At 34.3% G+C, this 14,096-nt stretch overlaps 1 protein-coding gene and 1 pseudogene across 2 annotated transcripts; both read right to left on the reverse strand.

The window, feature by feature from the left end:
* Positions 1–4,614: 4,614 nt before the first annotated feature.
* Positions 4,615–8,496, reverse strand: LOC114168792 (TMV resistance protein N-like). 2 transcript variants are annotated; one of them, XM_085669152.1, is made up of 5 exons: positions 7,934–8,493; positions 6,725–7,835; positions 6,347–6,625; positions 5,323–6,093; positions 4,615–5,245 (listed from the first exon to the last, which is right to left on the reverse strand). In XM_085669152.1, exons 2-5 carry the CDS (start codon positions 7,493–7,495, stop codon positions 4,694–4,696), a joined length of 2,373 nt encoding a protein of 790 aa, XP_085525278.1. In that variant the 5' UTR covers positions 7,496–7,835; positions 7,934–8,493; the 3' UTR covers positions 4,615–4,693. The 2 variants fall into 2 exon arrangements, with proteins under 2 accessions (XP_085525278.1, XP_085525279.1); XM_085669153.1 differs by having other exon boundaries at positions 6,725–8,496.
* Positions 7,517–8,797, reverse strand: LOC146881712 (toll/interleukin-1 receptor-like protein pseudogene; annotated as a pseudogene).
* Positions 8,798–14,096: the final 5,299 nt, after the last annotated feature.

Raw genomic sequence — 14,096 nt, forward strand, 5'->3', positions numbered from 1 at the left:
CAAATCTGGAATGCCGGGAAGCAGATCTATGGCTTCAGTTAAGGCGTGACCGGAGCAGAAAAACGCCTCTATGGCTTCGGTTGACAACCGAGGCCAAAAATCAACCCTTTTGGCCTCATCCCAATATGTCTCGGTTCTAAAACCGGGGCAGAATATCAAAAATAACCGGGGCCAAAAGCCGTTACTGCACTGGTGTTCTCCTTTCTTCCTTTCTCCTTTCTTCCTTTTCCCTTTCTTTCTTTCTTTTCCTTTTCTTCGTTTTTGCTTGCTCTGCGCACACCCACTCTCCAAAGAAAACCTACCTTCTCACCCTTGCTTGTTCTGCGCACACCCACTCTCTAGAGAAAACCTACTTTCTCACCCTTTCAATTTTCACGCCCACACCCACTCTCCAAAACGTCTTTCTACAAAATAAGTTTTAATAAAAAAAATGGCCACGTCTGAAGTAAAATGCTTTAATAAAATTAATTTTATTTTAAAATATAAAATCCACCTATGCATGCCACCTCATGGAGTAAAATAGGAGTCGGAATATGAAGTCACTTTATCATTTTCCTAATTCAAAATAGCATTTTCTAACACTATTTTTTTGACAAGTGGCAAAGCCTGGCGATGACACGTGTCAACTCATTTTCTAAACCCTAATTCCTTCACACTCAACTCTTCTCTCACTTTCTGCCATCACCCTAATTTGTTTCACTCTCTTCACACTCAACTATTCTCTCACTCTCTGTCGTCACCCTAATTCCTTTCACTCTCTTCACGCTCAACTCTTCTCACCCACACCATATTCATCTCCGATCAGGTTTTGGTTTTGCCTTCATCGTTTATCCTTTATGTTTTTCTATCATCTCTGATCATCACCAGTCAAGTTTTGGTTTTGGTTTTTACGGTTTATTTGTATCTTTTTCTGTTTTCCATCATATTCGACCACTACTTCGTAATTTTTTGTTGTTTTATGTTTACATGATAATTTCTTTGTTTTTACAGGCTGATTTCACATTTGTTAGGTTTTTTCCGATTAGGTTTTGGTTTTGCCTTCACCATTTACCCTTTATGTTTTTTCTATCATCTCTGATGATCTCCAATCAGGCTTTGGTTTTTGTTTTTAGGGTTTATTTCTATCTTTTTCTGTTTTTCATCATATTCGACCACTACTTCGTAAGTTTTTGTTGTTTTATGTTTACATGATAATTTCTTTATGTTTACAGGCTAACACTATAAGAAAACTTCTAAATAGTGACCAATTTTAGTGACTAATAATGATTAGTAACTATAGTATCCAATTTAGATACTAATTTATAAAACTAAAAATGATTGATTACTAAAATAGTTACTATTATGAATGAAAAAATATAATTAGTCACTAAATTGGTCTTTAAAATTAGCTATCATGGATTTAGCTACCAAAGTAAATTGGTCACTAAAAATTAGCTACCTAGGTTTTGGCCACCAAAATGACTTAGTTTCTAAATTGGTCTCTAACTAATTAGTGACCAACTTAGTGACCAATTATAATTTTCTTATTCATATTAGTGACTATTTTAGTAACCACTAATTTCTAATTTTATAAATTGTTATTTATATTGGTTACTATAATGACTAACTATTTTTTGTTTCTAAAATTGGTTTTTAATTGAAGATTTTCTTGTAGTGTGATTTCACATTTTTTAGGGTTTCTCCGATCAGGTTTTGGTTTTGACTTCACTGTTTACCCTTTATGTTTTTTCTATCATCTCCGATCAGGTTTTGGTTTTGGTTTTTAGGATTTATTTGTATCTTTTTCTGTTTTCCATTATATTCTACTACTACTTCTTAAGTTTTTGTTGTTTTATCTCATATTCGACCACTACATGATAATTTCTTTGTTTTTACCAGATGATTTCACATTTTTAGGGTTTATTTCTAGCTTTTTCTGTTTTCCATCATATTCGACCACTACTTGGTCATTTTTTATTTATTTTTGTTTACATGATAATTTCTTTGTTTTTACATGATTATTTCACATTTTTAGTGATTACCTATTTTGTAGGTTTTGGAGATCTATATACAAGATGTCTCAAAATGACAGTCATGAGTTTAGTCTGAAGTTGGAACTCATTGGAACTCATTGAGTTCTGTTAAAATGCAATGAGTTGAAGTTGGAACAGTGATTATTCTTTTTAATTTTGATATGCATTGATATCATTTTAATTTTGTTTTAATTTTGTTTCAATTAATTATGTTCATCTTAATTCATTATGTTTATCTTTTAGTGTTAGTGGTTGTTGATTTCTTGGTTGTTGATGTTATTGTATTGTATCAAATGTAACTGTATTAATTTTTAATTAGTTTTTAACTGTATCAGAGGAAATCCAGGTTATGCACTTAAATCCACACAATTTTATATGTTTGATTTCTGTTTTTTTTTCTGATTTTTTAAAAGGACTTACTCAGATTTCTTGATTGGAACCCAAGGTGGATCTGTTTTCTCAAGCAGTGTTGGAATTCAATGCAGAGGAAGTAATGTTTTTTATGCAAATGATAGAATATTGGCTGCAATTTTATGCAAAAAAGATGGTCAGCTGCTTTGTTCATGCTCTGTCTTGAGGATCTCAAAGCCAGAACAAAAGTTGTAGTCCATGGGATTGTATATGAGAACTAATAATGTAGAAGTTTTGAAAAATGCATTGATATGAAGTTGGAACAGTGATATTTTTAAATTATGTTACATAGAATTCCATTATCCATTTTCAGGCGATTATTCCATTATCCATTTCCAAGCCAGTATTCCATTATCAAAGATATCATTTTAATTTTGTTAAAGAAATTAGATATCTCTTAATTATTTTATTCAACCTTATAATTTATTTGTAACCTTATTATTCATTTTTTATGTAGGTTTACCCATATTTTGTGTTGGAGTCCTCGGTTAATTAACATCAGGTCACTTCTTTTCTTTATCTTCGATGCAGCTACATGATTGCATCATGTTACTTCTTTCCTTTTTCGGCTTTTTGTTCTCTTCATACTTTTGTTTTTCTTCTTTCCTTTTCCTCACTACTAAAAAATCTCATATTTTTTCCAAATTTTGTTTTGAATTTCTTTTTAGCAAATATTTATAAATTTTGTTATGAAAAAAAATTTGTAGGAAATTGCTGCCATTTTTTTACAAAATATTTTGTATAAAACACTTTTTACAACAAATTTTGTGAGAAATATTTACGAATTTTATAAAAAATAATTATCCATAAAAAAATTATTTGTTAATTAAAATTCTTAGAAAATATAGTAGGAAAAGTCTTTTCTTACAAATTCTTTTAACAAATTTACAATAAAATGATCATGCAATAGGAAAATTTTCACTAGTGCCTTTATGGGTTCGACTGATTTCAAACAGAAATTTCGTTTCTCGCTTGATCATTTCCCCAAATACAAAGTTGTCTGGAATGTAGATTACTTTGTCTAAAAATAAAATCCCATGGGAAGAAAGTTGGATTTGATGTTCACAAGTATGCAAAAGACAATTAGATGTTTAATTAATGGTGAAACCATTAACAATTATATGAGGGAGGTCACTCATCAAATTTAGCTTTGGAAGAAGCGATCCATATATATTGTATGACATGGTAGACAGAAAGCAAGCACAAGTAATACCAGAGATCAGTCCTTGGGAAAGAAAATTATAGCAGACAAGGAATAACTAAAAAGACCAAGTGAGTGAAGGAAGAACTTTAAGATCATGAAATGTCAACAGTTTTTAGTCATGAATGAGTAAAAACTAAAAGATTTAAATAATCGCATTTCTATTCTACCTAATCGTAAATGTAATAATTGAATTACTGTGCAGCATAAGTGTTTATTTTAAATGTAATAAGTATATGAACAAATTCCTCTAGCTAAAGGTCTGTATCTAAAGTGGTCAATGGAACAGATTATAGATGGGGAGCTACAGAATTAATGTCTATTATTGTGCTCTGCCATACTCTTTGGAGATTGTGAATTGAATCCTTTAGTCATTCATTTTCTCTACAACCTCGATCGTGTCTTTCTTTCTCATTGGGAAATAAATTCCGAGGGGATCTTTAACAATTATATTCCCCGTCTCTTTTTCATGTTATTTATCAGACTTTATAAAATTCTTAGTGGGATTGGAAATGCACAATATTTTTTAAGTGTATGTACATGTCAAAATTTGTAGATGAAAATTGGGGTTGTCTATGAATGTGTTTTGGTTGGATACAAATGAGAAGAGTAAGGTATGAATGCCCATTCAAATCATCTATATGTCTTCCTAACATTTTCTTGAAGAAGGTGATTGTGCTAAACATGTACCAATAAATAGATAATATAAAATTTATCCCATTCCAAGTTAATATACATAATTTCCGATATTCATTACCTTTTCTGTTTTAGCTTTTGTTAACCTTTCAATCTTCACACCTTTGAAAATTGCAAAGGAAACACCAACTAGTTAGTAAACTGATGTAAGGAGTTAGATTACCTCAGTTATTTCATGCAGAAAAAAGAAAAATTGTTCACTTCTAGAAACTTGAACTTTAATATATCACATAAAGAAAGGAAAAAAAGTATTTAATAATGATAATTATGACCATCGTAATATTTTTGAATTAAATTTTACCTGAAAAAGATTAAGATTTCTTTGATGGAATGGTGGTTGAGAAGAAATTTCTAGACTGAAGTCTTTCTGTGGTTAGTCACTTGTTAGAAACTTCCTCTTTCGAGATGAAGAATTTCCGCCGAAAAACATGGTTGAGTTTAATGGTTGAAGATCCTTCTTGAATACCCAACGATATCCGCAATTCTTAACCACAACACGTAAACCTTTAGGACTTCGAATCCAAGTTCCAAATTCAATTCCATGAAGATCATGCATGGTATTTGAACGGCTGCTTAGAAGACTAGTCAATTCCTGTTGAGAGTAAAACACTATAAACAAGTGATTTAATTCAACCGTCACCAGATCTGTAGTCAAATGTATTGGAATTGATTGATAATATTTTCCACAACCATTGATATTATTGACACCGTATGCAATAGTATTGAGAAAATCATATATTTCACCTAAATTCATAGGATCTTGGAGTGTGACAAATAGAGCACAAATGGCAACTCCAATCCAATTTGGGTCATCTATAACATCATATGGGTCCATAATTATTGATGTACTTGCATTTTGTTTATTGAACCACTTTGGGATTTCACTTCCAGGAATAACAATTTCCATTCTAGGTTGCAAGTAAACCTGATTAAAGCAAATTCAGTTATACATAAATAATGTACACAAAAAGTGAGACACGAAATAAAGGATGGAGTCGTCACCTGAAGATTTTGCGTCATCCAAGAAAAAACCGTGCTATAACAGTGTTCCATATCTCTAAACTTGGGACAATCAAAAATTAATAATTGTCCGTAGTATCCATCAATTGTTTCTTCTTTCATCGTTGGAAGCTCAGGTAAATATTTCATCTCCTTGCAGTGTTCCAAGTTCAAATGTTGAAGATTGGAAAGTTTCTTAATGGTGCTTGGTAGTGTCACAAATTTGTTTCCCCCCAAATTTAATCCTCTTAAAGAACGTAAGTTCTCAATTCCATCTGGAATTTGAAGTAGATTGCAGAAGCTTATATCAAGATATTCCAGACATGGGACAGAAGACAAAGAAGAGAATACAAAACCAAGTGAAGCTTCAGCTTTTGGAGGGTAGAAAAATTTGAAAGGCAACATTAGAAATTCGTATACAGAGGATGTTGGCAATTGGATGATATTTCTATTTTTAACAACTTCCTCCAAATGTTTTGTGTCTCTTGGCTCCATTAATATCTTACTATTAAGTAATTTTGAACAACCGGAAAGATTTAAGGTCTTAAGAGAACTGATCCCAAAAAGAATAATGAGATTAAGGACAAGGTTTTTGCAATTATTTAAATACAAATGTTGAAGTTCTCTTAGAATACCAATGGACGGATGGATCTGGACTAGTTGTATACATCCTCCAAGATTAATATTCTTAAGACGTGGAGCCTCACTTAAGTCTGGCACCTCAATAAGATTATTGGAATGACTCAGATCCATATTTCTCAAATTAGGCAGACACTGTAAAAGAAACATAAGTCAGGAAAATTTCATTTAACATTAAAAAGGTTAAAAGAGATAACCCTTAACTTTTTTAATTTGTGCATCTAAGAGACTAATGAAAAAATGTGAAGTATCTTTATATTTCAACATTTAAATTAAGAGAAAAATTAAAAAATTAAACCATGTAAAAGAAATCTAAGAAAATATGAGATGGAGCATCTTTTTGTTTGTTTAAGAAAATAAAAATCTAAATACCAAAAATATATAGTACCTTTTTGCCTTCCCATAATTGCTTGATATTGCTATGACGCAGAATGAGTTCTGCAAGTTGATCTGGATGAAAAGTTGACGGGAAAGACATACAAGGAAAGTGATTCCACTTTAGATATCTCAGTTCATTAGAAATGCAATCCAGAGTTCCAAAACACTGCACATTCTTAAGAATCAGCAACTCAAGCTGATTCATTTTTGAGAGAGCATCCACTCTTATTCCTTTTAGAAACTCTTTTGGATATTGTTTAATAATTATAGCTTCAACATTTTTTGCTTCCTGAAACATTTTATACAGGAAAAAATCATTATCGTTTTTAAATAATTTATAAATTTATGAAGAATGACAAGCTTAGAACATATTTTAAAGTTCGTTTACCTTGTTTATTTTCATGACCTTCTGGAGATCCTTGTAGTTCCATAACCTGCTCCACTTTCTTGGTTCTTTGGGTGCTTTTTCTCGGACAATACTCTTACCCAACTCTTTCAACAAGTCATGCATTCCAATATATCCATCTTGACAACTTATGAGTGATTTCTCAATCAGAACTTTCATACCAATGTCAGGATAAAATTGTCGATAGTGCAGAAGTTTTTTCATTGTTTGCTGCGAAGAATGGTGAGTCTTATTGGAGAAGAAACAAGCAATATCTAGAAATATTTCTTTCTCTAGATTCTCCAATCCGTCAAAACTTATTCGCAACACATCCATGATATCTTTGCTTGGATTTTCTTCCATTCTAGTTAATGCATATCTCCATTCACAAACATCTCGACCAAGTAAAAATGAGCCTAATACTTTAATTCCTAAGGGAAGACCTTTCACATACTTTAATACATCTTTAGTCAACTCTTCATATTCTCTCCCAATATCGTTAGATTTGAAAGCTTTTTTGCAAAATAATTGAAGAGCTTGAGTTTCATCCAAGACTTCAACATTGTAAACTTCATTTACTCCATAATTTTGTAAGATATGACAATCTCTAGAAATTATGACGATTCTACTCCCTGCACCTAGATATTCTGGATGCAGACCCAATTTCTCTAATTGTTCAACATGATCAACATTATCAACAACAACAAGCATCTTTAAGTGACGTAGTCTAGTTGTTATCAACATAGTTCCATGTGAAACGTTGCGTATCTCCATATTTCCCTGATTTAAAGCTTGTCAAAGAAGTTGTTTTTGCGCACTTGCTGCTCCAAAATTACAATAAATTTTGCTTAAATCATCAAGGTAACAACAAGCATTGAATTGAGGAGAGATTTTATTGAACAATGCAGTTGCAAGTGTGGTCTTTCCTATTCCCTCCATCCCACAAATTCCCACAAGGCGAACAGTATCATTAGCACTCAGATCTAGAAGTTCTTCCAATTGCTTAACACGAGAATGAATGTCAACTAAATCATCTCCAAAATTCCAAATTTGATTACGACCCAATAAGTTGATTACCTCTTCAACAACGTTTTCAATTTCTTCATTTTGTTGCCTATGCGTCCAAAGTTCAATCATAATTGAGTGTTTAGTTAAGACTTTTGAAAAACTAAATACAATATATAACATAAACATATGGCTATGTGTACTTACTTATTTTGCACATCCCACCCACAACGATCGCAACTTGTTTTGAGAGCTTCCCTCCATTTTTTTACCATTTCCAAGTCATCTTTGAACCGTTCTTCGTGTTCAGCAAAAGCTTTTGAAAACTCTCCACTCTGTTTTCGGACCTCAGAGGGAGTAACATCAAAGAAAATAGGGAGCAAACTTCGACCAGTTAATTCAACCCAATCGACGATCTTTGTAAGCTCTTTCATGCACCATGTGGATGATGCATAGTCCTTTGAGAAGACAACAACGAAAACTTGTGATCCTTCAATTGCGTGCAAGAGTTCAGACTCCAAGAAGTGCCCTTTCTGGATTGTTTGGTCATCTCTGAAGGCAACAACTCCTTTTCTTTGAAGAGCTGCAAAAAGATGATTTGTGAAACCGTTACGAGTATCTTCACCTCTAAAGCTAACAAAGACGTCAAAATTCTTGGTGTGTGATGAAGAGATGCGTTGACTTTTGTTGGCAGCCACTGCAGAAGGTGAAGAGTCACCTGCTTTAAAGATTAATGTGCGTATTTAATAGTACTCTCAAGGGGTCAATCAGAGTCAAGTATTTTATAAACAAATTACAAAACGCGTAATTGGAAGACGTGTTTGTAGGAGTGTGACTCATCGGAATAATTTCTATATAATATACATTCTGTTTAATAAATCTGTTGTTACGTTGAAATTCTTACTGAGTGTGATATTATTTTTAAAATACTGCAAAACATTCGTCGGAGTTTCTTTCAGAGTTTCCTTGAAATTATTATAAAATAAATGTAATGAACTATATATATACGTTAGTGTCGGCAATCATAGTTGTTTTTTAATATGCACATAACTGCTTGAAATACTCCGCCATTTTAAAAAACTATTTGAGATATTGAAATTATATCAGAGCATCTACTTACTCCTAACATACCAATAATATAACTACTTTATTAGCTGAATGATGTGCAAGGAACACCATAAAAAAGAAAAAAATATATTCTATTTCTCAATCTCAAGTGAAAGGTGTTTAAATACGTACATGCATGCTTGTATTTACTAAAGAAAATATCATCTTCTTTCTCTTTACTCTTTAAGTGATCTTTCTTATTTGAACCATTTTGATAATAACAAATAATGTCAAGCTTCTATTGATCTATGAAATTGATACGTGTGAATTAACGGAAGTCTCTGGAGTTGAGAATGACAGAGTCTTTTTGTTCAGTACACACATAAAGAGCTCAAAGAAAGAAGAAACATGTTTTCTAGGAAATTGTGAAGATGCAGAGGACACATGAAGAGTTAAACGACCCTGATATATCTTTCTTTCTTTCTTCGCTTCACAGCATGGAGACTCAAAAGCTTATTATACATCTTATTCTTCTCCTTTGCGTTCCTTGTTCATCCTCATTACCTTCTTAGTTGTGTAGCACAAAACAATGCTTCTCTCTTCAACCGCATCTTCACCGGTAATTCCACCAACCAATGCTAAAGTTTTCGCTCAGCTCACAAATCCATGTTCCCAACACAGGAAGCTACATGTTCAACATGAAGAAGCATGGCACCCACTTGGTTCGTTTTCGTTTCGCACCTTTCAAGGCTTAAGTAGGGGTGGACGAAAATTCCATTTGTCATAATTAAACTTATCTATTTTTGCTCTAATCCTATCTATTTCAAAATCATTTTACTAAATCTCCTAACCATTTAAAGTCTATTTTATATTAAATAATAATTTTAATCTGATTCATATTTTATAATTTTTTAGATTGATATCCATTTTCAACCACTACAAGAATCAATCCACAAAGCTAAGAAAATTTGTGTCGATCAAGAAAAAGCGGAAGCTAAATGTGTCAGGCGAGTCATAAATAAAAAAGAGGAATAACCATTAGAATTCAAGAGTGGGTTGGGTTTATCCCACTCTCCGGCATTTGTTATATTCTGTAAAACAAAATTAATTGGAAAAAAAATAATGAATAACAGCAGTGAAAGATGATACATTAATAACTTAATAGTGAATCGTCTACAAAAATTAGTTATCAAATAAAATTTAAGAAAGCCAAATGAAAAATCATAGATAATATAATTTAATAAAACAAAAAGAAAATATTCTTGAGGGCTAAATTCACGTATACAAATTAATTATTAGAAAAAAAATTTAAAAACACGGAGAAAATTGTTAATTTAAATAAAAAAAAAGAAACTAATCAGTCCTTTATATTTAACTTTTGAATGAAAAAGAAAATAGTTCGGTCTAAAGAAGGTTAAACCGACACAAAATATTAACTAAGGATAAAAATTTGAAAAAGTCACTTAAAAAGGGTTTAAGCGACATAACCGTTATCCATTGTGACTATTGAAATGCTTACACATGTACGTGTAGTGAACGATGTTAGAAATAAAATATGATAAAAAAAAACAAGTAAATTTAAAGTTAACGTTTTTCTTTTAAAGAACAGAAATAAAAAATTAAAAAAGAGTAATGATATGTTAACATAGTATTTTTAACAAAGTTTTAACAAACTTTCCTATTTAGGTAAAAAATTATTATTTTATTATTTTATTTTAATTAAAAAATATAAAATTAATCAACTTTAATTCTATTTATAGAAACTTTGTTATGTTTGTCAAAATTTTGTTTGTGAAAAGGTAATTTTTCATTAAGAAAAATTGTGAAGGATGTAACGTCCCATCTAATTAATATGCGTAATTAAAAGAAACGTCACACATAAATAGTATAACAATGCAGTCCTGGATTCTTAATGTCACCCCACAAAACTAGGCATGCCACGATGTCAACAGAAAACGGAATAACGGTTTTACCAAATGTATATAAATCCAAGAACAAACAAATACATGGGCCATAGCCTTAAAGAAAAGCCCAAAAGAAACTAAAGTCCAGTCCGCGTGGACTATGCGGCGAAACCATCACCTCCCTGTTGCCCACGGGTGTTCCTCGCATCTGCTCACACCAACAAGTTGATGATCATCGCAAAAGAGAGTACCACACAGTAGAACACACAACAAAGAAAGTAAGGTAAGCTAGAGCACAACAAATTTCATTCATCAAATCAAATATAACTTCACAAAATCATACACCCAAATCAACCAAGCATGTTATGACTTTTCAAGCAATACACTACAACACGACTTGACTCATCCGGATACGTATAACCTGGTCGAATTCAGCGGATGCTTGCACTTGTGGTGGATACCTCTGCTCACCCCCGAGCTATGTGTTACAAGTGTTACGATGAAACAATTCCCTCACCACAAGGTTAGCCCTTAATGAATTTCAGGCCTCCTGCTACTCTCACCACAGGAGTCAGTCCGCTCTAGGTGAGACTAATTGGCTCCTTAGAGTGTCAGGATGCAACCTTACCTTGAATCCTTACCTAGTTATATAGATGGGGCACCACCATGGACACCCACTAACAGGGACCATGGAATTACGTCCCGACCACTGAAGCGTGACCCTGAAAGTCTCACCTAGAGACTCCAAGGAATTACGCACTGACACAGACCAAACATAATCACACCACCAAATAATATTCACCATGCATGTACACGTTAATCGTACCAACCTTTGAAGCCAACGCCTTTCATGTTCCAAGCCCAACCCATTTCAACTCATCATAAACCATCCATGCATAAAGGATTTCCAACTCATCTCATTGTCATGCCTCTTTAATACCAACCATTTCATTAAAACTCATGCTAAACTCATATCAATCCATTATTCACAATTCATGACTTGCACCACTCATTCATACTCATTCATCTCAAACTTTCAGCACAATACTTAAAACCAAGCAAGCATTATCCATACAAAGCCAAGAAAGCCATCACACCTCGCAGCACGTTATAAGAGTCCCTATAACGTGCGTCTGAACATGTGGTGGTGAAGCTCAAGATTGGTTAGTGGAGGTGAAATCCTTTGTAAACATAGTCCAAAGGTTAGATTTTCCTATCTTTCTCATCTACTTGAACCTACTTGGGATAAAATATTATCATGTAAATTATATCAAGAAAATTATGCAGACAGATCTGGGACACACTCACATTTTTTGTTTCCTTTTGATAAAACCAATGTAGTGGTGTTTGGATAGAACAAGTTTCCTTTTGATAAAACCAATGTAGTATTTGGATAGAACAAACCAAGTCCCAACACTTTAATGGCACAGGGGCTTTTCTCTTGGTTTCTAAAGTGTGTTTGAAGATGTGGAAGGAGTTAGCTTTTTATAAGTATGCAAGTGTGGACTGGAAATGGATAGGTGAGTAGCACGTGCATCACCAATTGCCATCTTACATTGTATAGTCTACCATGTGAGTTAGGTGTCATATTTTAGAAGACTATCTTTACTTAACTCATTCATTTATTTTTTTTAATAGACTAACCAATAATTGGTGATATTTTATCATGTGTGTGGAAATTGGTTGTAGAGTGAATGTATGAATATTTCTCCTACCGTTAATTAACTACATATGTTGTGGGTTGACTTGTTCTAATCCAAGGTTGATTTATGATAATTGCCAAGTGAATTATATACCTATCAGGCCCACTAAAATGTCATATTCCTTCTGCCCTAAATTAAAGGGTTGCCCCATGTGAGTTGGGCCTAAGGGCTGGCCCAAAGGGGAAAAAGACCCTAAGTCTGCCCTAACCCCCATTCCTCTTACTTTGTTTAAAGAGATTTCCTAACTCCTTTGAGCAGCCGTCACCCTCTTCGCTAGGGTTAAGTCTTGGAACTCCGTCGCACTTGTTCGAGCCAGTTTCGTTTCACGTAAGTTGCATCCCATCCCATACCTCTCTTGTTTAGCACAACTGCTTCGAGTTCCAACTAGGGTTGTACTAAGTAGCTTCGTGTCTTTCTGTTCTTGTGTTTGCAGCTCGCTAAACCGCTCTAGGAGCTACTGCGTTTCTCTGTTCGCACCCAAGAACCCAACTGTTAGCCCTTTTCCAGGTAAGGGAAGTCAGGATTCACCCTTTTGTTGTGTGTATTCGGTTTATGCTACTGTTTTATCGTTATAATATGCTTGGTGTACTAATACGAATGTGTGAACGACATTATTGAACCATGTGTAGGTTGTTGTGTGTTTGTACATGCGAGAATAGTGTTGAACTCTAGTTTTCTCGCCCAAGCGAGCATGTCTCGCCTAGGCGAGATCAACAGAGGCTCGCCCAAGTTGCTTCATGCGAGCGGTCGCTCAGGCGACCCACGTCCTTTCTGAGCGAGCGAGCGTCTCGTCCAAGCGAGAGGGGTCTCGCCTAAGTGAGATCCTGCGTGAGGCTACTGTTCCCCTTTTCGAGCCCTCGCCTAGGCAAGGGGGGCTCGCCTGAGCGAGAGCCTCTCGCCTGAGTGAGACCCTTCAGCCTAAGCGAGAAGCTGGGCGAGGCAGTGTGGTGCTTGGTTGTTTATTGTTCTCTGATGATTGACACTTGCTTGGGTATGATTGTTATGATAAAAAATATGTAATGAACTGCTATGTATGAGTGATATGATTCATGGATGGTGAATGATGGGTATGGAATGAACTTGGCATGTAAACTAAATGAGATGGTTGGTGTTAAAGTAGCATGGTATTGGCATGAACTGAAATCCCATAACTATGGTTTGAGAGAAATGGATGGGTATGGAACCACTGGGAAAGAAATGAAAGAGGTGAATTATCAAGAGATGGTACGTGGCGTATATGTATATGTGTAATAAATCTTTATGGATTGGTCTGGTATGCTTGGTCTGTGTTAATGCGTAATTCCTTGGAAATCTCTACGTGGGATTTCAGGGTCGTGCTTCAGTGGTCGGGACGTAATTCCATGACCCCTGTTAGTGGGTGTCCATGGTGGTGCCCCATCTATATAACTTGGTAAGGATTCAAGGTAAGGATTGTATCTTGGCACTCTAAGGAGTCATTTAGTCTCACTTAGAGCGGCTGACTCCTGTGGTGAGAGTAGTAGGAGGCCTGAAACTCATTAAAGGCTAACCTTGTGTGTGAGGGAATTGATTCATTGTAACACTTGTAACACATAGCTCGGGGGTGAGCAACTCGGGGGTGAGTAGAGGTATCCACCACAAGTGCAAGCATCCGCTGAATCCGACCAGGTTATATGTATCCGGATGAGTCGAGTCGAGTCTTAGTGTATTGATTTGGAAGGTCATAACATGCTTGGG

This window comes from Vigna unguiculata, chromosome 11, assembly GCF_037176805.1.
Source record: "Vigna unguiculata cultivar grain cowpea cultivar isolate G323 ecotype 2 chromosome 11, ASM3717680v1, whole genome shotgun sequence".
Lineage (NCBI taxonomy): Eukaryota > Viridiplantae > Streptophyta > Magnoliopsida > Fabales > Fabaceae > Vigna > Vigna unguiculata.

Bases quoted from the DNA above. Each gene is read 5' to 3' on its own strand.
- LOC114168792 (XM_085669153.1), bottom strand. From the start codon at position 7,495: ATGGAGATACGCAACGTTTCACATGGAACTATGTTGATAACAACTAGA. The intron at 6,094-6,346 runs GTACTATATATT...TTTCTTTTACAG, and splicing joins AATTATGGGAAGGCAAAAAG to TGTCTGCCTAATTTGAGAAA. The intron at 5,246-5,322 runs GTGACGACTCCA...TGCTTTAATCAG, and splicing joins GGATGACGCAAAATCTTCAG to GTTTACTTGCAACCTAGAAT.